The 24,143-nt window shown below is 43.3% G+C and overlaps 1 protein-coding gene across 1 annotated transcript in view; it reads left to right on the top strand.

Annotated features, from left to right (window-relative positions):
* LAMA3 (laminin subunit alpha 3) overlaps positions 1-24,143 on the top strand; it is a 275,849-nt gene that overhangs the window by 182,365 nt on the left and 69,341 nt on the right. Inside the window, exons 35-40 of the mRNA XM_017883982.1 lie at positions 1,904-2,002; positions 4,973-5,056; positions 8,590-8,820; positions 13,418-13,531; positions 19,040-19,149; positions 21,881-21,961. Of these exons, the coding sequence (XP_017739471.1) occupies positions 1,904-2,002; positions 4,973-5,056; positions 8,590-8,820; positions 13,418-13,531; positions 19,040-19,149; positions 21,881-21,961 (719 nt within the window). The remainder of the gene's footprint in view (positions 1-1,903; positions 2,003-4,972; positions 5,057-8,589; positions 8,821-13,417; positions 13,532-19,039; positions 19,150-21,880; positions 21,962-24,143) is intronic.

Genomic DNA, 24,143 nt, shown 5'->3' on the forward strand with positions numbered 1-24,143 from the left:
CACACGAGACCCTCCATAGGCTACCTGAGGGTCCTCATGACATGACCGCTGGTTTCCCCCAAATCAACTTATGGGGGATGGGTAAGGGGTTGGGTGACGGGGGGAGAGAGAGAGAGAGCGAGTGAGCAAGAGCGAGCTAGCTCAGGACAGAAGCTGCAGTGTTTTTGTAACCTAAATTTCAGAACTGCCATGCCCTCACTTCTCCTTTATTCTATTCATTAGCAGTGAGTCACTAAGCCCAGCCCACACCCAAGGGGAGGAGAATTTGGTGGCTCACGCCTCTAATCCCAGCACTTTGGGAGGCTGAGACAGGTGGATCATCTGAGGTCAGGAGTTTGAGACCAGCCTAGCTAACATGGTGAAACACCTGTTTTTACTAAAAATACAAAAATTAGCTGGGCATGGCGGCGAGTGCCTGTAGTCCCAGCTACTCGGGAGGCTGAGGCAGGAGAATCACTTGAACCTGGGAGGCGGAGGTTGCAGTGAGCCGAGATCGCGCCACTGCACTCCAGCCTGGGCGACAGAGTGAGACTCTGTCTCAAAAAAAACAAAACAAAAAGGAGGAGGGGAAATTAAGCCCCACCTCTTAAAGGCAGGAGTGCAAAGAATTTGAGGCCATGTTTTTAAAATCACTTTAAGCCCATCAAAAAAGCAATACTTAATCACAATAATAATTTAAGACATTACCTTGAAATACTTCCAGGCTTGGAGATCAAAGCTCTGTAAGGCTTTGTCAGGTTACAGACTCTAAGGAAAAGCTTCTGTTGAATGGGATCCTAGAAGAACGTGGCTTCGTTCCCCTGCCTCCTCTGAGTTGTTGGCATTTTCCTGTGGGTTATTTTGTTCTGTGTAATCAGAGGTGATCTTGCCTGTGATTTTCATCCTTCTGTCACTTCTTCCTTCTTGACTATGTTTTACTGTAAGGTTGGGAAGTGTCAGGACCCAAGGTGTGAAGTAGCTGTCAGAAAACTGTTACCATTCACTCCATGTCCCCAACACCATCATGCTGCTTGAGTGACACAGAGGTCTGTGCACCTGCTGGAGTTGTCAGCCATGGCTACTGTACCCAGCAGAACTCACAATAATTTAGGAAATGTTCACCATCTGCTTTCAGGAGAATTGTTTTTGGAGAAAATTTATTTTTAGAGGTTCATTTTATGACTGATAGATATTATCCAGTTCTCTCAGTTAAAAAAGAAACCAATGGCCTAGATTTCCTAGAATAGTTGTGGATTAAATAAACATTTTGGTTTAGTAATCATCTAGAAAAAAAGGAAGATGACTATTATTTCCTTCCTTCCTTCCTTCCTTCCTTCCTTCCTTCCTTCCTTCCTTCCTTCTTTCCTTCCTCTCTTCCTCTCTTTCTCTCTTATAGGGTATTGCTCTGTTGCCCAAGCTGCAGCGAAGTGGTACAATAATAACTCACCGCAGCCTCAAACTCCTGGGCTCAAGCGATCTTTCCACCTTAGCTTCCTGAGTAGCTGGGACTACAGGCATACACCACCACACCTGGTTAATTTTTAAATGTTTCTTGTAGATTCAGGGTCTTGCTATATTGCCCAGGCTGGTCCCTAACTCCTGACCTCAAGTGATCCTTCTGTCTTGGCTTCCCAAAGTGCTGGGATTATAGCTACTACACCCAGCCTTATTTTTCTTTTTAATAAAGGTATCTTCTTGCTTGTAAAACTCAATCATGTTTGTGCTAAACATTTCAGATGACATTAAAAATAGCATAAAGTAGAAAAAATACCATCCTCAACCCCACCCCCTAGATACAACCCTTGTTAACAGGTCGAGTGTGTTTCTTTCCACGCTTTGTGTGCCTAAGTACTTTTCATGTGGGTTGATACTGACATCGTTTCTTTTAATGCTTGTGCTATTGATACTATTAATTCCGTTTTAGGTTTCTTCATATGGTGGCTACCTCACTTACCAAGCCAAGTCCTTCGGCTTGCCTGGCGACATGGTTCTTCTGGAAAAGAAGCCGGATGTACAGCTCACTGTGGGTATCAGAGCATGACCTAAGTGGCAGGAAGTGGCGGTTGCAGTTGGTGCTGATCTAAATTTAGGACATCTTGATATGTGGCCTACACAAAGTTTAGATTAGATCATTTCCAATATTTTGTAGAAACTAAATTACAGTTGAGAACATGTAGCATCTTTTCAGGATCCTGCTTCCTCTGACCAAATGGTTTCTGTCTTCTCTGCCTCCAAAATACTTAACTGTACTATGCTTTTGCCTCTCACTAGTTACTGCCTCATGTTAAACTTTTTTTTTTTTTACTTTTTTTATTTTTGTAGAGATAGGATCTCGCTGTGTTGCCCAGGCTGGAGTTGAACTCCTGGCCTCAAGCAATCCTCCTGCCTTGGCCTCCCCAAGCACTGGGGTTATAGGCACACACCACCATGGCCAGCTAATTTTTTAATTTTAATTTTTGTAGAGATAGGATGCTGGCCTCAAACTCCTAGGCTCAAGCAGTTCTCCCTGCTCAGCCTCCCAAAGCTCTGGGATTACTGGCGTGAGCCACATGTCCAGCCACATATTACATATTTTTTATGTTTCTGTCTTTCAATTTTGTTTCATAATTGAATCCTTCCCATGGGGCAAGATCATATCGTTGGACTCTGTAAAGGACAGGTGACCCCTTTTCTCAAAAGGAGGGGAGATTAGAGAAATATGCCAGGAACTCCAATCCACTGAATGGTAACTGTTGGAGGAGAGTCCAAACGGTCCCCTCTCAGTGCTGGGCTCTGGGTAGGGGGAATGGGAGTCATGTGGTCTGAGAGGCCCTTAGAAGACTTTGTGGTTCATTTTGAGCTAAGTCTTTAAGAATGGGCATAAGAAGAGAAGTGCCCTCCCAGGGGCAGGGACTAAGGCTAACAGGACTCAGGAGTGGTACAGGGCAGGAGGCTGTGCTCATGGATGACCAGTCCAATGGGGTTGTATCATCAGTGTGTGCAGAGTTGTTGAAAACAAGTCTGGAAGGGTTTGATGCTATAATAGGGTTTTTTTTTTTTTTTTTTTTTTTTTTTTTTTTTGAGACAGGAGTGCAGTGGCATGATCTCGGCTCACTGGAAAGTCTGCCTTCCTGGTTCAAGCAATTCTCCTGCCTCAGCCTCCTGAGTAGCTGGGATTATAGGCATGGGCTACCATGCCCGGCTAATTTTTGTGTTTTCTGTAGAGATGGGGTTTCACCATGTTGGCCAGGGTGGTCTCAAACTCCTGACCTCAAGTAGTCCACCCACCATTGAAGGGATGTTTGTGTTTTGAGAAAGGAAGTAACGACATCCACACACAATGTGCCTGGCACACAATCCAGTGTGGCAGTCTAGAAAATTCCTTGAGGGCAAGGGTAGTATCACATCCTACTTTGCATTCCCCACAACACAGGGCGTAATACCTTAAACGTAGGGGAGGGTGCCATTGCGTGAAGCCGGCTCCATTTCTGGTTTATGGGGTGTGATTAATGTGATGTAATGATAGCTTCGCGAAGGCTTTTCTCATGTCATGCGCTCACACCAGCAAGTCACACACACCTCATCACAGCATATTCTTGGTAGATATTTGTGTTCAGGCACTACTGCGTTGTGTTCGGTTTCTACTGGTATGCATATCTACTGAACTGTTCTAAAAACTCCAAGGAACCTTTGCAGAATGTCTTGAAGATAAAGCAGCAAAGATTTTAGAGTTATAGTCTAAGGAAAAATAGCTACACAGTAAAACACAGTCACAGCAGTGCTGTATTTAAGTTTCATGTTTTGCAGAGCATCTTGTAGTTCAGGCCACGCCTATTTTTTTACTGCCAAAGTTTATTGTGCAAACCATTGGAATTCACTGAAAGGTAATGACCACATTTTCTGTTTCATTTTACCTTCAAACATGGAAAATAATTTAGGCTCATGAAACATTTTCCCTGCTGCTTTGTTCTAATACACTGTAATTAAGAGCCTCTAGGGCATGTTTCTTAGATTAAGGTTTCAAATGATATGTGATCCCAGGTAATGGCCTTCTTTCTGAAATACCAGCCCTAATGAAATACCAAACCCTTTAGGGTTTGGTGCTACAGCAGAAAAGCTGGGACATGAGTGTGTTTTTGCAGTAGGGTTGCTGATGGTAGGGTGCTGATGCAGTAGGGTACTGGCCACTCCACCCTGCCCTGTTAAGATGCACATGTGAGCCACCATAATGTCGTGGGCTGGAGGCTGAGAGCGAGTGAGGCTGGGTCCCAAAGGGGGAGGCAGCAGGGGAACTTCTTGCTCCACATGCCAGCCTGCAGCTCCCTGCTTGGGCCAACCCTCTGCCCTCCCTGCCCTCCTCAGTAACCCACCCACCAAAGCACTTTCTTCCCACCACAGGCTGGTTTGATGGGCAGTAATGAAAACAGCACTTCCTGCACTGACTGCAAGGCATAAAGAAAATTTTTTTTTCTGCCAGGTGCGGTGGCCCACACCTGTGATCCCAGCACTGTGGGAGGCCAAGGCAGATGGATCACTTGAGGTCAGGAGTTTGATACCAGCCTGGCCAACATGGTGAAACTACTAAAAATACAAAAATAAGCAGGGTGTAGTGGCGAGCAACTGTAATCCCAGCTACTAGGGAAGCTAAGGCAGGAGAATCTATTGAACTCGGGTGGCAGAGGTTGCAGTGAGCCAAGGTTGTACCATTTCACTCCAGCCTGGGCAAGAGAGTGAGATTCCATCCCCGCCAAAAAAAAAAAAAAAAAAGGAAATTCCATCTTTTAAGCTATTTTGGCCAAGGCAATTTTCCAGATTTCTCATTTGTGAAAAGACACCTATAATTATTCTGTTTCCATATCACTAATATTTTTATTAAAAATAGTTAATTCTGAGCTATTTTTTTAAAGTCAGGTATGTCATATGATGTAGACCATAGAAATGTTTTCTTAGATCAGTTACACATCTTGAAAGATCCCAGTGAAGGCACTAACGCATTCATGATTTTCTTTAAAAGGGTCAGCACATGTCCATCATCTATGAGGAGACAAACACCCCACGGCCAGACCGGCTGCATCACGGGCGAGTGCAGGTGGTCGAGGTAAAGGAAGAGCAACCATGGAATGGTCCTTTCTGTTTTATGACTTAATTATTTCAGACAATCATGATTTTTACTCATTTTAAGAATTTTAAAATATGGATTCTATTTATATAAATATAAGTTTATATATACAGGTTGAGCATCCTTAATCTGAAAATCCAAAATCCAAAATGCTCCAAAACGCAAAATATTTTGAGCACCAACATGACACTCAAAGGAAATGCTCATTGGAGCCTTTCAGCTTTCAGATTTTCAGATTAGAAATTCTCAGCGGGTAAATACAATGCAAATGTTCCAAAAAAAAAAAAAAAAATTCTGAAATTTGGATCACTTCTGGTCACAAACATTTCAGAGAAGAGATACCCAACTTGTATAGATTCGAAATATGAATTACATAAAATGTGGAGTGATTGATGCTCATGTGGCTTTCTTGGTTCCATCTGTCCAGCCCTTTTATACTTTCTCTCCCATTTCACAATTAATTATCCTTATCCTAAAAACCCCGTGAATCAGCCTGGGCAACATGGCAAAACTCTGCCTGCACGAAAGCAAAATTCAATGGGCATGGTGGGGTGTGCCTATAATCTCAGCTACTTGGAAAGCTGAGGTGGGAGGATCGCTTGAGCCCAGGAGGTTGAAGCTGCAGTGAACCATGATCACGCCACTGCACTCCAGCCTGGGCAACGGAGTGAGACCCTGTCTCAAACAAACAAACAAAAAACCTGTGAGCTTGTAAATGCTGTGACATAGCTCCCTGTCATCCTCAGGTCTCCCTCAGTGCCTGAGACCTGTTTAATGTTCAACATATGCTTAGGATGAATGAATAGAAAAGCTATGAAAATGTTTTATATCCAAAGAAATAAGAGTAATACTAGCAAAATAAAGGAAAGCTCATCAGATCGTAAAACATTTTGTTATACTTATTTGGTTACAACTATTCCTAAAAACTAGTGTTCCATTTATATTATTAAATATGTCCAGTACCTCTAGGTGAAACTTTTTGAGTACTTTGAACTTGGAGACATATTTTAATGTTTCTGAAAAGGTACATCTATACAGTGGAATACTATCTGGCAATAAAAGAAACAAAATATTGACACTTACTACAAGACACCAAAGAAATATCATATTGCATGATTCTATTTATGTGAGACAGGTGATATCAGTAAAATGATAGAGAATCTCTAAAAATTCTGTCCTCCATAAAAGCAATGAGAGAACTGGCAAAAAGGGAAAAAAAAGGTCAGAATCAACGTTTTCAGAACCCTGGAAATTACTCAAAGCCTTGCAGCCATCTGGAAATGGCACACAATGTATAAAGATGCAATTTGTACCATAGTAGCATACAAGAGGAGGGAATGATACTAATAGAAACAAAGTTTTTGCATACTATTGAAATTAAGCTGGCATTTATATAAATTGTCCAGCATGGACACATGCATAGAGACAGAATGTAGATTAGTGGTTGCCTGGGTTTGAGGTGGGAATGGGTAGTGACTATAAACTGACACAAGGGTTCTTTTTAAGGTAATAGAAATGTTCCAGAATTACATTATGATGATGATTGCATGCTTCTGTAAATTTATTACAAAGTGTACACTTAAAATGAGGGAATATTATTGTATGTAAATTATTCCTTAAGTTGCTAAAATATAAATTAAAATTATATAAGCATCATATTTGTATGTTAGTAATAGCTACCATTTGCTAGGCACTGTGCTGAACATTTTATATATATTGTATCATTTAATTTACCTTAATTATAATGATAGCCCCAAGACATTAGGTATTACTGTGGCTATTTAAGAGATGTAAAAACTGAGTTCAACAAGGGCAACAAAATATAAAGGTTAAAAAGGCAGGCTTTTGGAGACCGAGTGTGGTGGCTCACGCCTGTAATCCTAGCACTTTGGGAGGCTGAGGTGGGTGGATCATGAGGTCAGGAGATCGAGACCATCCTGGCTAACACCGTGAAACCCCGTCTCTACTAAAAGTACAAAAAATTAGCTGGGCGTGGTGGCACACGCCTGTAGTCAGGAGTTCGAAACCAGCCTGGCCAACGTGGCAAAACCTCATCTCTACCAAAAAGACATTAAAAAAAAAATTAGGTCAGGTGCAGTGGCTCACACGTGTAATCACTGCACTCTGGGAGGCCAAGGTAGGCAGATCATGAGGTCAGGAGTTTGAGGACCAGCCTGGCCAACATAGTGAAACCTTGTCTCTACTAAAAATACAAAAATTAGCCATGTGTAATGGCACGTGCCTATAATCCCAGCTACTCGGGAGGCTAAGGCAGGAGAATCACTTGAATCCAGGAGGCAGAGGTTGCAGTGAGCTGAGATCGCACCATTGCACTCCAGCCTGGCAGCCTGGGCAACAGAGCAAGACTCTGTCTCAAAAAAAAAAAAAAAAAAAAAAAAAAATTACCAAACTGAACATAACAAGTGTTGACAAGAGTGTGGCAAAATTGTGACCCTTTGACCCTTTTGGTGGGAATGTGAAATGGTGCATCCACTGTGCAAACACTATGGAAGTTCCTCAAAAAATTAAAAGTAGGATTACCATATGCTCCAGCAGTCCCACTTCTGGATATATATCTAAAATAACTGAAAACAGGATCTTGACAAGATATTTGCACATTCATGTTCATTGCAGTGTTATTCACAATAGCCAAGAAGCAACCAAATGTCCATCAACAGATGAATAGACAAAGAAAAATGTGGTATATATAGATTTATACAATGAAACATTATTCCCCCTTAAAAAGAAGGAAATTCCGTCATAGGCTACAATATAGATGAACCTTGAGAACCTTATGCTAAGTGAAATAAGCCAGTCACGAAAGGACGAATACTTCATGATTCCACTTATATGAGTTATCTGAAATAGTCAATTCTTAGCAACAGAAATTAGAATAGTGGTTGCCAGGGGCTGGGGAGGGGAAAAAGGGAATTGTTCAATGGGTACGGGGTTTCCCTTTCGCAAGCTGGGTAAGTTCTAGAGATCTGTTGTGCAATGTTGTGCTTATAGTTAACAATACTGTACAGTTAAAAATGGTTGAGATGGTAAATTTCATGTTGTGTGTTTTTTACCATAATAAAACTTAAAGTAATATAAATGTTTGTGCAAGAAAAGATTGTATTTTCTGTCACCGTTGTGTCCGTTTAATGAATGACCTGAGCTGCGTGACTCACTCGGTTTCCATATGCCTTCCTTCCCTGTTTCTTACTCACCTTATGTTTGCACAAACAAAAGCACATTTAAAAACAAGTATGACACTGGGAATTTTATTTCATTTTATTGCCCCTTCTTCCCTGCCTTCATTTTTTTCCCTTCCTTCATGGGAATAACCCAGGACGTCTGACTTCTAAATGTAAATACTCCAGGAGACAGGTATTTCCCCCATCTTATTTCATTTCTCCCTATGCATTTTAAGTGTCTTTTCTTTGATTCATTTGGGGCGTCTGCCTCTAAGGAACCCCTGGAAGTGAGCCTGCCTAAGGAAGACCCTGCCTTTCTGTTTCCATGTGTAGGGAAACTTCAGACATGCCAGCAGCCGTGCCCCGGTGTCTAGGGAGGAGCTGATGACAGTGCTGTCTAGACTGGCAGATATGCGCATCCAAGGCCTGTACTTCACAGAGACTCAAAGGCTCACCCTGAGTGAGGTGGGGCTGGAGGAAGCCTCTGACACAGGAAGTGGACGCAGAGCATATGCTGTGGAAATGTGTGCCTGCCCCCCTGCCTACGCTGGCGACTCTTGTCAGGTAGGAAGTTTTCCCATCCACAGCATTCCGGTGGGGAACTCCTGTGGCTGTTGTTTTTGGCTGCTGTCCAGCACTACGGGATGGTTTGGGGCCCTCTGTCTATTGTTTCTCTGTTCAAGTTTCTGCAGGGCTTATCTTATATCTTACCTAGACTCCCTTCAGGAATTAAATGTGAAAAAGACATCATCAGTGTCTCAGAATTCATAGGAAATCTACAGGAGTTCAATAGATGCTGAGGGTTAGAGAAATCCAGAGTAGGAAAATAATATACTGTAGTTTCAAATAGCTAGAAGGAGGGTATTGACTGTTCCCGACACAAAGAAATGATCAATGTTTGAGATGATGGATATGCTAATTACCTTATCTGACCACTAAACGTTGCATGTGTCACACCATCACTATGTACTCCATAAGTATTTATCATTATAATTTATCAATTTTTAAAACAAAATATTTTTAAAATGAAGGAGCTCACCAGTTAGTATTTGAGCCCCTGCTTTCCCAATAACTGACCTTATACCTTTCTCTAATCCGAAGCCTCCCTCCACCCCACTCTCAACCCACCAGTAGAGTTGAATTCCAGAGAATATCCTGGATTTCTTAGACGACACTATGTTCTGGCTTGCAGCAGGACTCTCATTGTTTGAGGTCCAGTCAACCAGAGCTGTCTTCAGATGATTAACATGTGCTAAATATGTCTTTTCTTAAAGATCAGGGCGAAAGCACAATGTTAGCACGATTAGTAAAAGTAGCAATGACAGAACGCTGTCATTCTGTGTATTCCATACATCCATAAGTACATAGGCTTAACAAAACCTTTCACTTTCTTTCCTCGCCCCCTGGTAGCTGAAAACCCCAAGGTGATCTGTGCATACGAGTTTCCACTTTTTAAACCTGCAAAAACAAATCTGACCTGCCGTGGTCTTCTGGGGACTCCCAAGTTGTAATATTTAGCCCACAGGTTGCCTACATTCTTCCCCTTCCTCCATCTCTTTTCTAGCCTGATTAAAATTGATAGCCCGAGGGAAAGAGAGGGACTCTGGATTTCTACCCTCCTACCCAGGGCGTGTTCCCTGCCCGTGACTCAGCCTGTGATTTAGGGCGTCTGCAGGGTGAGGTGGTTGGAAGGTGATGCCCGCCCCACCTCACAGGAATTACAGAGCGGTGCACTTACCTGCGGGACTGTTATGTGCACTCTGGCACAGGCTGACTCATGTGTGAAGTTTAAAGGTGGGGCGCTTGCCGCAGACAGCCTTCCTTACCTGAGTCAGGCAGGCCCGGACACTGAGCAGGAAGGGCAGGTATAAGAGGAAGAGCCAGAGGTTCGTGCGCAGCCAGCGGACGCCCAGGAACCAGGATGCCTCCAGCAGTGAGGCGGTCAGCCCGCAGCATGGGATGGCTGTGGATCTTTGGGGCAGCCCTGGGGCAATGTCTGGGCTACAGTTCACAGCAGCAAAGGGTGCCATTTCTTCAGCCTCCCGGTCAAAGTCAACTGCAAGCGAGTTATGTGGAGTTTAGACCCAGCCAGGTAACATCGTTTTAAGTTTTGGTTTGGGATGGGGAAGAGTTTCCAGCTTTGTGACATTTTAAGTTACAGTTATGGTGACTAATGAGTAAATGGGTGGACTGAGGAGGGGCTGATGGCCTCCCAGTCGCCTTGACTGGCAGTGTTTATTACAGTGCCTGACAGATTGCTCTCCTGAGCTATTAACCACAAACCCCGTTAACATCAGCCCACCTGGAAATGCTGAGACAGTTAAGAGCTTGAATGCTTGCGGGATGTTAATATACAATGAAACTTTATGCCCTTTAGAGACCAACCATCCCAAGCCTCAGAACAAAGGAGTCCAATGCCTATAGCTTTCCAAATGCTACTTGGAAGAAAATTTACCCATGGGGGGAAAAATGAGAGTGAAATGCAATGCTTAAGAAAAGTGATCAAAGTTTGCATAATTCCTCAAAGACATGCTTCCATTTACCAGGCAGGAAACATCAAGAAATTCTGCTCTCTTTAAACATCCTGGATACTACATGTATTCTTACAGAGAAATAGATCCCATGGCTACAGATATAGCCCTGGAAACTGGATTAGGGACATAATCTTATTTATATAATTTGTATTACAAAATTTACTGGAAAACTTAACATAAAACATCATCATGTTAACTAGTTATAAAACCCCTTTATTGAAATAATGTATTAGAACACATTCATTTTCATTTAAAAGTGAGTGTTCAATATAATCTGAATACTTGAACTGATTTTTTTGTAGAATGTGGTTTTGCTTGCTTTATAAGAGGTGAAAAAATGATTCTATTTTAGTAACTGACAAATCCTCAGAGAGTCACATGATATGTAACTCTTGCAGAGTGTATTTTCTGCTTGTAATCAAAAGCAAATTAAGATGGGTGATTTAGTTTTAATCAGGATAGACTATACTCCCCCAAAGCATGTTTAATTAAGGCTTCTACTCAGGCGTGTTGTCATAAACTAACCAGATCTATCTGCTTATTTGAATAACTTGCCAAATGTGATTATTTTGTAAGCAGGTAATGTGATATACACCAATAATTATAAGTTACTTGCCACTTATTAGGACAGATTGTATAATAGATACAGTGACACCATCATTGGCTACATTTCGTTCACATGTAAATCTCAGTTGTGCTTTCAGCAAAAGAACATTCCTTTCATACTTTCATACTTTGATTCTCCTTTAGACAAGCCTATTCGTATAACAACATAATCTGTTTATTTGCAATGTACTCTTTGCCCTAAACATGGTTCCTAATAGCTTAAAGGAACATTATGTTGGAAACTATGGTCTTATTGTGCATGATCTGTATTCATTGGTAATTTTGGAAGGGGCTGTAGCAACACCTGGGAGATTGTACTCCTGGAGCACATGAGGCTTCTGCCTCTCTCTCCTGTCAGGTGGCTTCTTTCTTTCTTCCACTGGACCAGGTAGAGACCTTTATGGCCATGAATGAATAAGAATGGACTGTCCACTTCAAGATTTCGTTTGAGTATAGTTTCTGAGTTTTACAGACATATGTGCTATTTAAAGAAGATTTAATAAAAGGCTATCCTTTGTCTTGAAATCATTTTCCTGATGCTTTCAAGATAGGATATATAGGAGATCAGAGAAACAAATTAGGGACAATATCTGATTTCAGTATTTATTAGACCGGGTTTCACTCTTGTTGCCCAGGCTGGGGTGTGGTGGCGCAATCATGGCTCACTGCAACCTCCACCTCCCAGGCTCGAGCAATCCTCCCACCTCAGCCTCCCTAGTAGCTGGGACTATAGGCATGTGCCACCACGCCCGGCTAATTGTATTTTTTGGTAGAGATGAGGTTTCACCATGTTGCCCGGGCTGGTCTCGAACTCCTGGGTTCAAGTGATCCACCGTCCTCAGCCTCCCAAAGTGCTGGGATTACAGGCTTGAGCCACCACAACCAGCCAGTATCTGATTTTAATCTGTGCACTGATTTGCTCTGCCAAAATAAAGGACAATGTCTATAATTTCCTTTAAAGACAGAAATCTAAATAATTTTAATGACTGGTATAAGAAGAATTGCTTTTTTTTTTCTATTGGAGGAATTCTTAACTAGAATCCTTTAAAAAAAGATACTAGTTCATGAAAAGAAAATTGTAATTCTTTTCATCCAGATGAAAATGCATAACTGTATTATACTGAAGAGAGATAATATACGGGAGATAGAAATAGTCAAATCAAGGTTGATGAGGAAACAAGACCAACCCAAGGAGAGTCCCTCAGGCTGAGCCTCTGTGTGTTCAGTGTGGACCAGATGTTTGTGAGCAGTCCTGTATGGGAACCTCGTGCACGCTGCCCTCCCCTGGCTTCTCTGTTGCCCATGGACCAGTGAGTGGCAATGAAGTGACTCCCCTAACTGTGGCATGATTGTCTAAATCTCAGTGAAGACTCCTATTCCCCCCAGCCCACTCCTCCTCCTATATTGCCCCGCCACCAGCCCAAACCCACACTTGGGAAAGAAAATGGCTACCCAAAGATAATTTGGACTTGAAATGATTTGCTTAGACGTCCTCCCCTCTAAGGACGATTCTCTTTATTCGTCCATTTCCACCTTCTCCACCTGCCCTCAAAACAGTTGTTGTGAGAAGAGAGGAGCCCCTTCTTACCCCCCACCTCCACATGTGCCCTATCCCTCATGTCCCCACCATGCGTCTCACACTCCCACCAGGGCTTGAAAACCAAACAGCTTGAGAGAAAAACAAGTGGACATGACAGGTGGTTGAAATTAAAAATCTTCACACTGACTGAAGAGGTTTGAAAAATGAATGGTTCAGCTGGGCTCAGTGGTGCATGTGCCTGTGGTTCCAGCTACGTTGGAGGCTGAGGCAGGAGGATTGCTTGAGCCCAGGAGCCCGAGACTCTAGTGTGCTGTGATCACACCTGTGAATAGTCACTACACTCCAGCCTGGGCAGCATAGTGAGACCCTGTCTCTAAAAAATAAAAATGATGTGAATGCTTCACAGTGAGAGGTGTCACGTGCTTTGGATAGTAATTGTTTTCTTTCTTAGTACTGATTAAACACTTTGTTTGAAAAATAGGGTTGTAGCCCTGGATATTATCGGGATCACAAAGGCTTGTATACCGGACGGTGTGTTCCCTGCAATTGCAACGGACATTCAAATCGATGCCAGGATGGCTCAGGCATATGTGTTGTGAGTAAATTGACACTTTAGTGCTATCAGCAGGCAATCTGTTTCTCCTCCGTTCCCCTCTGGTATGCCCGAAGACATCAACATTACATCTCCTGCCAAACCCTAAATAGAGGTCGCTGTGTGAATATACGAGGCTCCATTATCAGGCTGAATTATTTTACATTTCATTTTTTCCTCCATTTTAACTTGCACCATTAAAAGAGTGCTGCTATCTGAGCAATTAAGTTACACTTTAGCTTCTGAATCTCTCCTTCATGAAATGATAGTAATGGGTGGACCTTGGAAGTTAATTCTTGCCAGGACATAACTAATCCAAGCTATTACTTTGGGTCCCGATTTTGTTGGGGTGGCAGGAAGTTATAGGAGTGGGGCTTGTTGTCGGCTGACCAGTAACTCAAGAAAGCAGCCAGGGAGAAAGGGATTTGAGGAGCGCTTAAGGCTCATAAGAAATCAGTCCAACATTAGCTGGGCGTGGTGGCAGGTGCCTGTAATCCCAGCTACTCGGGAGACTGAGGCAGGAGAATTGCTTGAACCCTGGAGGCAGAGGTTGCACTGAGCCGGAATTGTGCCACTGCACTCCAGCCTGGGCAATAAGAACAAAACTCCGTCCGCCTCCACACCAAAACAACAACAACAACAAACAGAAATCAGTCCAACACAAGCTTCACTATTGCCAAGACAAAGTGGGGCTTGGAGAAGACAGTGGGGGAGGTTGTGGGGAAGAGAAAGTGCTGATCGCCCCTCCCGTCCTCACAACATCCTCCGCCTGCCTGTTCCCTGTATTGACTATATTTTCTCATGGCCTCAAGGCTGTCTTGGATGACTACAACATATCCACTGGAAAATTATCCTTTTGGAATATTTTATAAAATTCTTCTACCTAAAATTAGTTTCTTAGGACATATTTCTTATGCGTCCTGAAGCAGAACCTTTTTTATTCTGCTTTTTTCATCCTTTTCATTAGAGTTCTTCTCCTTGGTAACCAGGGCTTCCCGAGTGAGGAAAATGGACAGTGAAAAAGAGAGCGTACTCCAGGAATACAGGACTTCAGTTGTGTTGTGCCCTTTTGGAAATGCACTCCTCTGGCACAAATTTTCTTTGCATTGTGTAATGCAACTAGAGTGTGTTTCAAGTATGAGTTCCTAGACCGTATGAAGCTCGTTCACCGTGGCCCAGGGAACTGCTTCCTCTGCAAGATGGGACAGGCTAGAACAGGAAATTGTTGTGAAGAGCCACCTGATAGAATATTTTGTTGGACTGTAACCTTATAAGTTCAAAAAGAGTAAAAGGTATTGGTAAATACTGTTTTCCAGCTCGTTATTATTCCTGTAGAATAGTTCATGTTTGATATTGCATGTTTTGTGTAACACAGGTAGATGCTTTAATTAAGAATAAATATGTTGGCCGGGCACAGTGGCTCACACCTGTAATCCAAGCACTTTGGGAGGCCGAGGCAGGCAAATCACGAGGTCAGGAGTTCAAGACCACCCTGGCTAACACAGTGAAACCCTGTCTCTACTAAAAAATATTAAAAAATTAGCCGGGCATGGTGGCAGGTGCCTGTAGTCCCAGCTACTCGGGAGACTGAGGCAGGAGAATGGCATGAATCTGGGAGACGGAGCTTGCAGTGAGCCAAGATCGCAACACTGCACTCCAGCCTGGGCGACAGAGTGAGACTCCGTCTCAAAACAAACGAACAAACAAACAAAAACAACAAAAAAAGAATAAGTATGTTATTAGTGAACCATTGCTAGATGTCAAGCCCATCTTATGAAAACTGCCAAAGAACAAAGGGAGGTTTTTTGTTTTTTTTTGTTTTGTTTTTTTTTTTGTAGTCACCCACTGAAAGGAAAACTTGTGAGAGTCATAATTCATATTTTAATCAAACAAGATTTTCTTTCCCATTTTCTTTTTTTTTGTAGTTCTGTCTTCGCTTGTCCCCAGTGGCCATGTGGCCACCAGAGACTCTTCATTCAGGAAATCCTCACTGAGCATTTGCTAGTATGGCAGGTGCTGAGCTAAGTGCTGGAGTTAAAATCATCAGACCTAATCCCTACACTCACAAGGCTTGCTGTCTAGTAGGGAATGTGTACGTGTGTACACACTCACACACACGCACACACACATTGAGCCCATGTCTGTGCTCAACTAACAGCTACATGGCAAGTCCTGAGTGCTGATGCTACCCTGAATCGTGTCCACTGCATGGAAGCCGAGAATGCATCCCTCATTCTCAAAGAGCAGTAATGAGGAAATCCAGTACCTTTGAATATCAAATGGGCCTTCTGGCTGATTTCACTGCAAATTGACCTCCACCTCTCAAGGTCCAAAGTAAATGTCTAACATCAGGGACCTTCACCCAGGTGCAAATCTTCAAGTCAAGTCATTTCAAGAATAGACTCTGAAGTTTGAAAAGATAAGTAGTCCAACTTTTTGCCGGTACAGCAATAGGTGTCCAGTGTCAAGGGCAGGAGTAGCAGGTGATGCGGGTGCCACCGTCCAGAGGGACCAGCAATGATGGCCTCCTGCTATATGCTGAGACCCCTGTCTCTCCCTCTTCTCATTGCCCCAATTTCTCCCCATATTTTCTCCTCTCCCCCTAATTCCCCTTGCTGTCTACTATCCCTGTCATGCCTTTTTTCTTCTCCATTCCCATTTCCCTCCCCTTTTCTCTTTGTCTTCTTTCTTTATCTTCCTTCTTTTATTCTCTGTGACTTGAGCCCATCTTCCCCTCAGCAGTTGCAATGGAATTTCAGAACAATTTATATGAAATTCACTGCTGACGTGGTACTCCTCTGAGGCTCAGATGGAAGAAAGCCCACGACCCTCAGCACAGTATTGGGGTCTCTTTCCAGTTGCATCCTGCCCCCTTGCACTTCTGCCTTGGGCATGCCCTTTGCTTTCGTTCCCTCCACACACTGCCATGCTATTGTAAGACTGAGGTTCTGCACGCTCTGTCCCCTGTGCCTGGAATGCCCTTCCCTCACTTTTGTGCTCAGTGAATCCCTGTCTTTTTGTGGCCCTCGCAGGCAGCCCCTCCTCCTGCTCCCGTGGGATGCTGGCACACTTGTGTCCTATTTTCCACGGGATATTGAATATGTCTATTCTCAGGACTACATGTACCCCGAGTCGAGGGACCAACCCATCTTCACATCGCTAGAGCCTAGCATAGTTGGGCATTTGGTAAATGCCTAATAGATACTTGGTGGCAAATGCATGTGCATTAGTTCATTCGTTTATTCACAGTAAAACACAAGGAACCTGAAGGGAGGTTCTCCAAGTTTGCAGGACTGAGGACAGTTTCCAGGGTGGCCACTCTCAACTGACAGTGAGGGGTTTCTCACATGTTCTTATGGGACTTTGTCAAGCAACATGGGTTTTGACACCCTTCCTTGATCCTCTCCTCTCACCCCTGTGGAGGACCAGTATTCAGAGTGATTTTAGTAGGATACGGATGTCCTCACCTCAATTCTTGCATCTGTACATTGTTGCTTCTCCAATGTGTTCAGCCTCAGAGCTAAGTAGACACAGGACTGAACTATATCTATACAGTTGTGTTCCACTTTTAAATTGTCATTTGGATTAAAAGAGAAAGAGAACTAAAATGGAAACGTATTAGTTCCAAAGGACTGATGTCTTATGAGAGAGTCAGGGTAGTTGAAGACTGGGTGAGGGTGAGGGAAGCCACTGGTGTTCTCCTCAGTCAACCGTGAGAAGACTCCTCTGTGGAGCTGATCAACTGCAGGGAAGATGTTCCCGGTGTCCAGACCTCAAGGAGTCTGGACCCATAGTGCAGTGAGATTTGGGGAAGGAAGGATTCCGGATAGGGGTGAGCTTTCTGATAATAAGCAAATTTCAACACGTGAGCAGCATCCTACCTTAAAGCCCCTCTACATGCTCTGAAATACTAATATCTTATGTTTGTAGCACAATTTTATAGCTAGAAAAAAAAACATGAAAGGATATTTTAACATCTTAGTGTTTTGTGTAATTTTCAGTTACTCAAAGGTTAGTGAAGGCTGGATTTGCTCAATCTGGACAAACTGATGGCATTTATGATGGAAGGGCAACCTTTTTCATTATGAACAAGCCATGTCCTCTTGGGATATAAATGTATATTGTTTTTCCCAATCTACCTTCAGATATTATTTAAAAACTGACACTCATGGCTGGGCACGATGGCTCATGCCTATAATCCCAGCACTTTGGGAGGCCAAAGTGGGCGAATCATGAGGTCAGGAGTTTGAGATCATCTTGGCCAACATGGTGAAACCCCGTCTCTACTAAGACTACAAAAATTAGCTGAGCGTGGTGGTGGATGCCTGTAATCCCAGCTACTCCGGAGGCTGAGGCGGGAGAATCACTTGAACCCGGGAGGCAGAGGTTGCAGTGAGCTGAGACTAGGCCATTGCACTCCAGCCCAGGTGACAGTGCAAGAATCTGTCTCAAAACAAAACAAAACAAAACAAAAAAACAAAAAACAAAACCCCTGACATTCATTAAAGTTTCCTACTCAAACAACACCTCTGCATACAGAAGTAAAATACATAGGCAAATTTTAAAAATTGTACTTATTCCTCCCCATAAAATTAACACAAAGTGTTTCCATGTTATCAAATGCCCACAGTAAGGGGAGTTTTCCTGGATGTTTCTGTGCATTTAGATCTTTTTTGCTAGGGTAACGCCAAGAAAATAAACAAATTTGACCCAATCTACCGGGTTTTGTCTCAATAGACCACTTGGTTGCAAAATTTTTTCATCTCAACACTTTACTAAAGAACAAATTTCATTAGACAGCAACTGTGACGTGAAAATAATTGGATTTATGTAAATAAAAAGCTTAGATAACATTAATTTCTTGCTTCTTTGGGACACTGGAATTCAGTTGAGTGTTTTCTTCAGATGCTGTGCAACTTTTTATTGTTTTAACAAATTCTGTGTTAAGAACTCATTTCAATAATATCACTCTTCAGTATATCATTATTATGTGAACCATGAAGTAAAATGAAGGTAATTTTCATCAAAGCAGTGCTAAGGAAAAGAAAGGAAAGAATTTACATTTCCCAAGAGCTTAGTATCTTGCTTTTTTAAATCCTCCCCATAGCCTTAGAAGGTGGGCATTATCCTAACTGTACATTTTGAGAAAGTTGTAATTGTATGTAAATCATACACTAGTAAAATTGATATAAGTAAAATTGATACAATTGAAAGGATCTTGCCCCAGGACTCCATGGCCTCGAGATGCTGGAGTGGGACGGAGACTCAGCTGGCTTGTCCCCACTATGTCACGCTGCCAATGTTAAGCACCGCGTCACTGAGGGAAGGGCACTTACCCCTCTTTTCTAACACCAGCAATGATTCGAGGGACAGGGAAAATACATGGTTAGAGGAGCTGATATCACTGAAAGTCAGAGGACTTGAGTTCTAGTCGTGTGACTAAGATTACAGTGATCTCAGAAGTAGGGACTGTACTGGCTGCTGTGAACTGTGCTGTTCACCTGTCCCTAGAACTGTCAGCACAACACCGCGGGGGAGCATTGTGAACGCTGCCAGGAGGGCTACTATGGCAACGCCGTCCACGGATCCTGCAGGGCCTGCCCGTGTCCTCACACCAACAGGTACCGTAGCAGCTTGACGTAACCTACAGGGACCCAAAGTCATTTGGTGGCTGCCTAGGACTAGGGGTGGGAGAGCAGGTCAGGAGAATGGGAAGTGATTGCCACAGGGTCTGGGATTTCTTTTTGAAGGGATGAAAATATTTTCAAATTGATTGTGGGGATGGTTGTACAACTCTGTGAATATACTACAAACCACTGATTTGTACAGTTTACATGATGAATCGCATGATATGTGAATTATATCTCAAGAAAGCTGTGATATTAAAATGAACACGACATACAAGAAAACAAATGAATAGGCTGGGTGCGGTGGCTTATGCCTGTAATCCCAGCGCTTTAGGAGGGCAAGGAAGATGGATCACTTGAGATGAGGAGTTCAAGACCAGCCTGGCCAACATGGTGAAACCCCGTCTCAATTAAAATACAAAAATTAGCTTGTAATCCCAACTACTCGGGAGGCTGAGGCAGGAGAATCGCTTGAACCTGGGAGGCGGAGGCTGCAGTGAGCCGAGATTGTACCACTGCACTCCAGCCTGGGCGACAGAGGAGACTCCATCTTAAAAAAAAAATTAGAAAACAAACAGAAACTGTCTTTCCAAGTTGTATCCTTCCAGGCTTTTCCCTTCCCTCTTTTCTTTTACTGTTCATTCAGTGGCTAAGCAACTACTTCTCCAGCACCCATGACAGGGCCAGGCCTCAACCCTCTCTATGTGACGGGGAAACTGGAAGAAGAAGACAGAGGCAGTCCCTGTTCTCCTGGGGCTTGACCTAGAGTGTGGCAGAGAGGGAGAGAAAGGGTGGGAGTCATCACGCTCAGTAAACACACACACTAATCAATAAGAAGTATAATTGGAGATACAGATGACATTTTCTGCAATAGGTTGTGTCATTGACAGTGAGGGAGTGGCTGCTTTAGAGGGGTGGCCAAGGAGGCCTGAAGTTGGGTAGAGGAAGCCATGGCAGTATTTTGGCCATGAGGCTCCCAGGCAAGGATGAAACAGAAGGAAAAGGCCTGTGACCATGTGTTCAAGGGCAGTGAGAAGGCAGGAGTGGCAGAAGTGCAGTGTGAAGAGAGAGGGCCGGAGGTGAGGTTGGTGGAACAGCTAGGACCCAGATTCCGCAGAACCCTGCAGGCTGTGGTCAAGCATCTGGATCTTATCCTCAGTGCGATGGAAGCTTTGGGACAGTTCTGAGCCACTGAGTGATCTGAGCTGTCATTCAAGCTCCAACATGACCAATAGACTACATAGGTAGGAAGCCACCACTGTGTTTCCAAGGTAACCCCCTCTCTCCTTAGGTGTAGCACCTTGTCATATCCTTGCTCATCACAAAGCGTTCACTGAGGGGCCCAAGCAAAGAGTAATATAACAAACTAAGTGAAGCAAGAGTTGGTTTGAAAATCAAGAAGACACTGAGAACGTCTCACTAGTACATAGACTCAGAAACAAGTGTGGATCACAAAGGCAGGCCTGTATCAGCCCTTAACAGACACGTGGGCCAAGTCTTCACATCACCAGAAGTCATGTGCCAAGTGTGGCTTCTCTGGAGAGACCTATTTGGAATGCGCCCTGCTTCGCTGTCTATGTATTTGATACTCGTGAAGCCTGCCCCATCCTGCAGCTTTATTTGTCAAGGGATCAATCACTTGACCTTGCCCAGACTTGTTTGAAGAGAAGCTGGCAAAAGTAGAAAGCAGCAAGATTTCCACTGGGGTGCTTGGAAAAAGTTTTTCATTTTCGTTTGCAAAGCATAGTAGCATCAAGGTCAGCTTCCAGCTTCCATGCAGTTGAAGTAACACGCAGGTCTTTGGATTTATCAGTAAAACTCCATTTTTATCTACTTCTCCTTCCCGCAATATTAATAGTGCTGACTAATGTCTAACTGTGCCTTGAGAGGCTTCCTAAATAGGCATTCTCTTACCAGCGAATGGAGTAATATTCCCTCAGATGTCATCAGTGTCATGTCCAGTGGCAGATGGAGATACTTCGCAAGGCAACAGGGTTTTTTCATGGTCTCTTTCTGTGTGTGTGTGTGTGTGTGTGTGTGTGTGTGTGTGTGTGTGTTTAAAGCTGCTTCTAAAATATCACTTATTGCTTCTCAGCCTTTTGGCTAAGATCAAGTGTAAAATATCACCACTTTAGAGCTAAAAGAGAAGGGATCAAAATTCCACAACTTGGTTTGAAAAAAAAGCGAGAATCAGCAATGATTGTGCCCACAGAAATGCCGAGGCAGGTGAGTGTCCTCTGTGCATCTTTAGGGGGCTCCAGGGCTTGGCCTCCCCACTGACTTTTCTTCCCAGAAGGCAATGTGTCTGATAGAGAAGAACTAGAATCAACAAGGAGAACATTTTTTTTTATAAAGAATCAGAACTCTGTTCTTTTTCTGCCTAGACTTGTTTTACTCCTTCCTTGTTATTCCTGGAAAAATGCTGTTGTAATCATCTCTTCCAAAGGGAGTTACTCTGCTCTGTCTTAAGGGGAAAAATGCTCTTCCCCAAGGAACAAATAAATGCCTTCAGTCCTTATTCACCAAAATTGCCCAGTGTCAGCTGAGATCATTCATCATTATCTCTCCAAGTCTTGATGGGCAAAATTTTCTTCACACAAAAAGTAACCAGACCCTGGGTTTCGGTGTTCGCTTAATGCAAGCCAGTCCTTTGTGGTAAAAAATAACGAGCATAAATCCTATCGATCTGTGTTTTTAATGGGGCCTTTTTCTGTCTTCTTTCAAGGTTTGCCACCGGCTGTGTGGTGAACGGGGGAGACGTGCGGTGCTCCTGCAAAGCTGGGTACACAGGAACACAGTGTGAAAGGTGAGGTGGGAGCCCCTCACCTGCAGAGGGGGCGGGGAGGGCTGTGGGTGGGGCGCTGCCAGGCGCTGGCGCAGAGCTAGAGGTGGGGCTGGGAGTTTGACTGAGGCCTGGAAAAGGTCTCTTGGGAAAATACAAGACTGCTCACCTAATAAATCATTAACATCATTCTCTGTCCTGCTTTGTATGTTTCAGAAAACTGAGAATGAGGCACAACACATACACTCACCCACATGTAGCTTTACCTACATCCCCCCAACATGCACCCCTGTGTACCTCAAACCCCCACACCTCCCTACCTACCCCTCCTCTACAATGATCTCTGCATACCCCCATTTCTTCATGTTCCTTCCACGTATCTCCATATACACCTGCCCCCAACATATCCCTACTTACCTGTACACATGTACAACTTTCTACACTCTTCCATACACACACGTATTCACAGCCCTAGCCTAGATAGCCCCCCGCCCCACACACACACCTGTATCCCCACACTATATTTTGAACACTTTCAGGACAATCTGTGTCTTGTTTATTTCAGAATCCCTGGTTCCAAGCATGTTACTGTTCACGTAATAGGTGTTCAGTAATGTTTGTGAAACAAAATAATAAATGTTGTGGAATGGAAAGTGTAAAATTAATGACCAAGGGCCGCAGAACCAAGCTTTAGTTATTCACGGACAATTGTCATGATTAGCGACTATGCATAGGACACTGCCAAGTATTGAGAAAGTTATAAAAGTTACTTATAAACTAGCTGGGAAGACAGCACACACATAGTTGGAAAAGTAACAGTATGAAAAGTGAATCAGGCCGGGCGCGGTGGCTCAAGCCTGTAATCCCAGCACTTTGGGAGGCCGAGGCGGGCGGATCACGAGGTCAGGAGATCGAGACCATCCTGGCTAACATGGTGAAACCCCGTCTCTACTAAAAAAATACAAAAAACTAGCCGGGCGAGGTGGCGGGCGCCTGTAGTCCCAGCTACTCGGGAGGCTGAGGCAGGAGAAGGGCGTAAACCCGGGAGGCGGAGTTTGCAGCGAGCTGAGATCTGGCCACTGCACTCCAGCCTGGGTGACAGAGTGAGACTCCTTCTCAAAAAAAAAAAAAAAAAAAAAGAAAAGTGAATCATATGGTTGACATATTTTAAAATTAAAAATAACTTTCTCATAAAATCAATACATGTTTATTATAAAATGATGAAATACAAGTGAGCAGAGAACCAGTGAGGCCCCCCCACACCCCTACCTAGCCCTGTGCACTCAAACGCGTTAACATACAATCCTATTCATAATCGTTTTGTCTACAGAAAGCCACTGTTAAAAAGCTGGCTGTATGTTTCTACAGATCATTTCTAAATGCGTGAACTTAAAAGAAAAGTAGATTCGTGTTTTACTTTCTGTTTTGACTTTTCTTATCTAATACTATGTTAGTAATATCTTTCCATATCAATAAGTATTCACTGATAACATCACATCAATGACCAAAAATTTCCGCTGGGTTTCCATAATCCCCTACTCTTGGTCTTGGAGATCCTTTTACTGTTCTCCATTTAGAGCAACACTAAAATTAAATCCTTGCAGCTTAGTATTTGCGTATGCATATCCTCAAGGTATAATTGTAGAAGTGGATTCCTTGGGTCAGAGGATAGGTTTTCCACGCTTTTAATACTTTTTGCAAAATTGACCTCCAGAAAAGTTTATATTCTTACTAGCAGCAAAAGAGAATGAGTGACTACCTACCCCAATGGATATTGGAAAGGATCAATATTTTAAATATTTGCCAGTTAGGACCAAGCATGGTGGCTCATACCTGTAATTCCAGCACATTGGGAGGCCAAGGTGGGAAGATTATTTCATGTGATCCAGGGGTTAGAGACCAACCTGGGCAGCATAGAGAGACCTCATCTCCATAATTTGTTTTTTAATTAGCCAAGTGTGATGGTGTGTGCCTGTGGTCCCAGCTACTTGGGATGCTGAGGTAGGAGAACCACTTGAGCCCAGGAGTTTGAGGCTGCTATGATCACACCACTGCACTCCAGTCCGGGCAACAGAAAAAAAAAAAAAGCCAATTTGACAGAGAAAAATTGTATATCATTTTAATTTACGTTGTTTTGTTTAAACTTTAAAAGAGTTTGACTGATTTTTTTTAACCAGAAAATGAATTCAACCAGATTTCAAGTAAG

The sequence above is a fragment of the Rhinopithecus bieti genome, unplaced genomic scaffold, assembly GCF_001698545.2.
Source record: "Rhinopithecus bieti isolate Rb0 unplaced genomic scaffold, ASM169854v2 scaffold_13577, whole genome shotgun sequence".
Classification (NCBI taxonomy): Eukaryota; Metazoa; Chordata; class Mammalia; order Primates; family Cercopithecidae; genus Rhinopithecus; species Rhinopithecus bieti.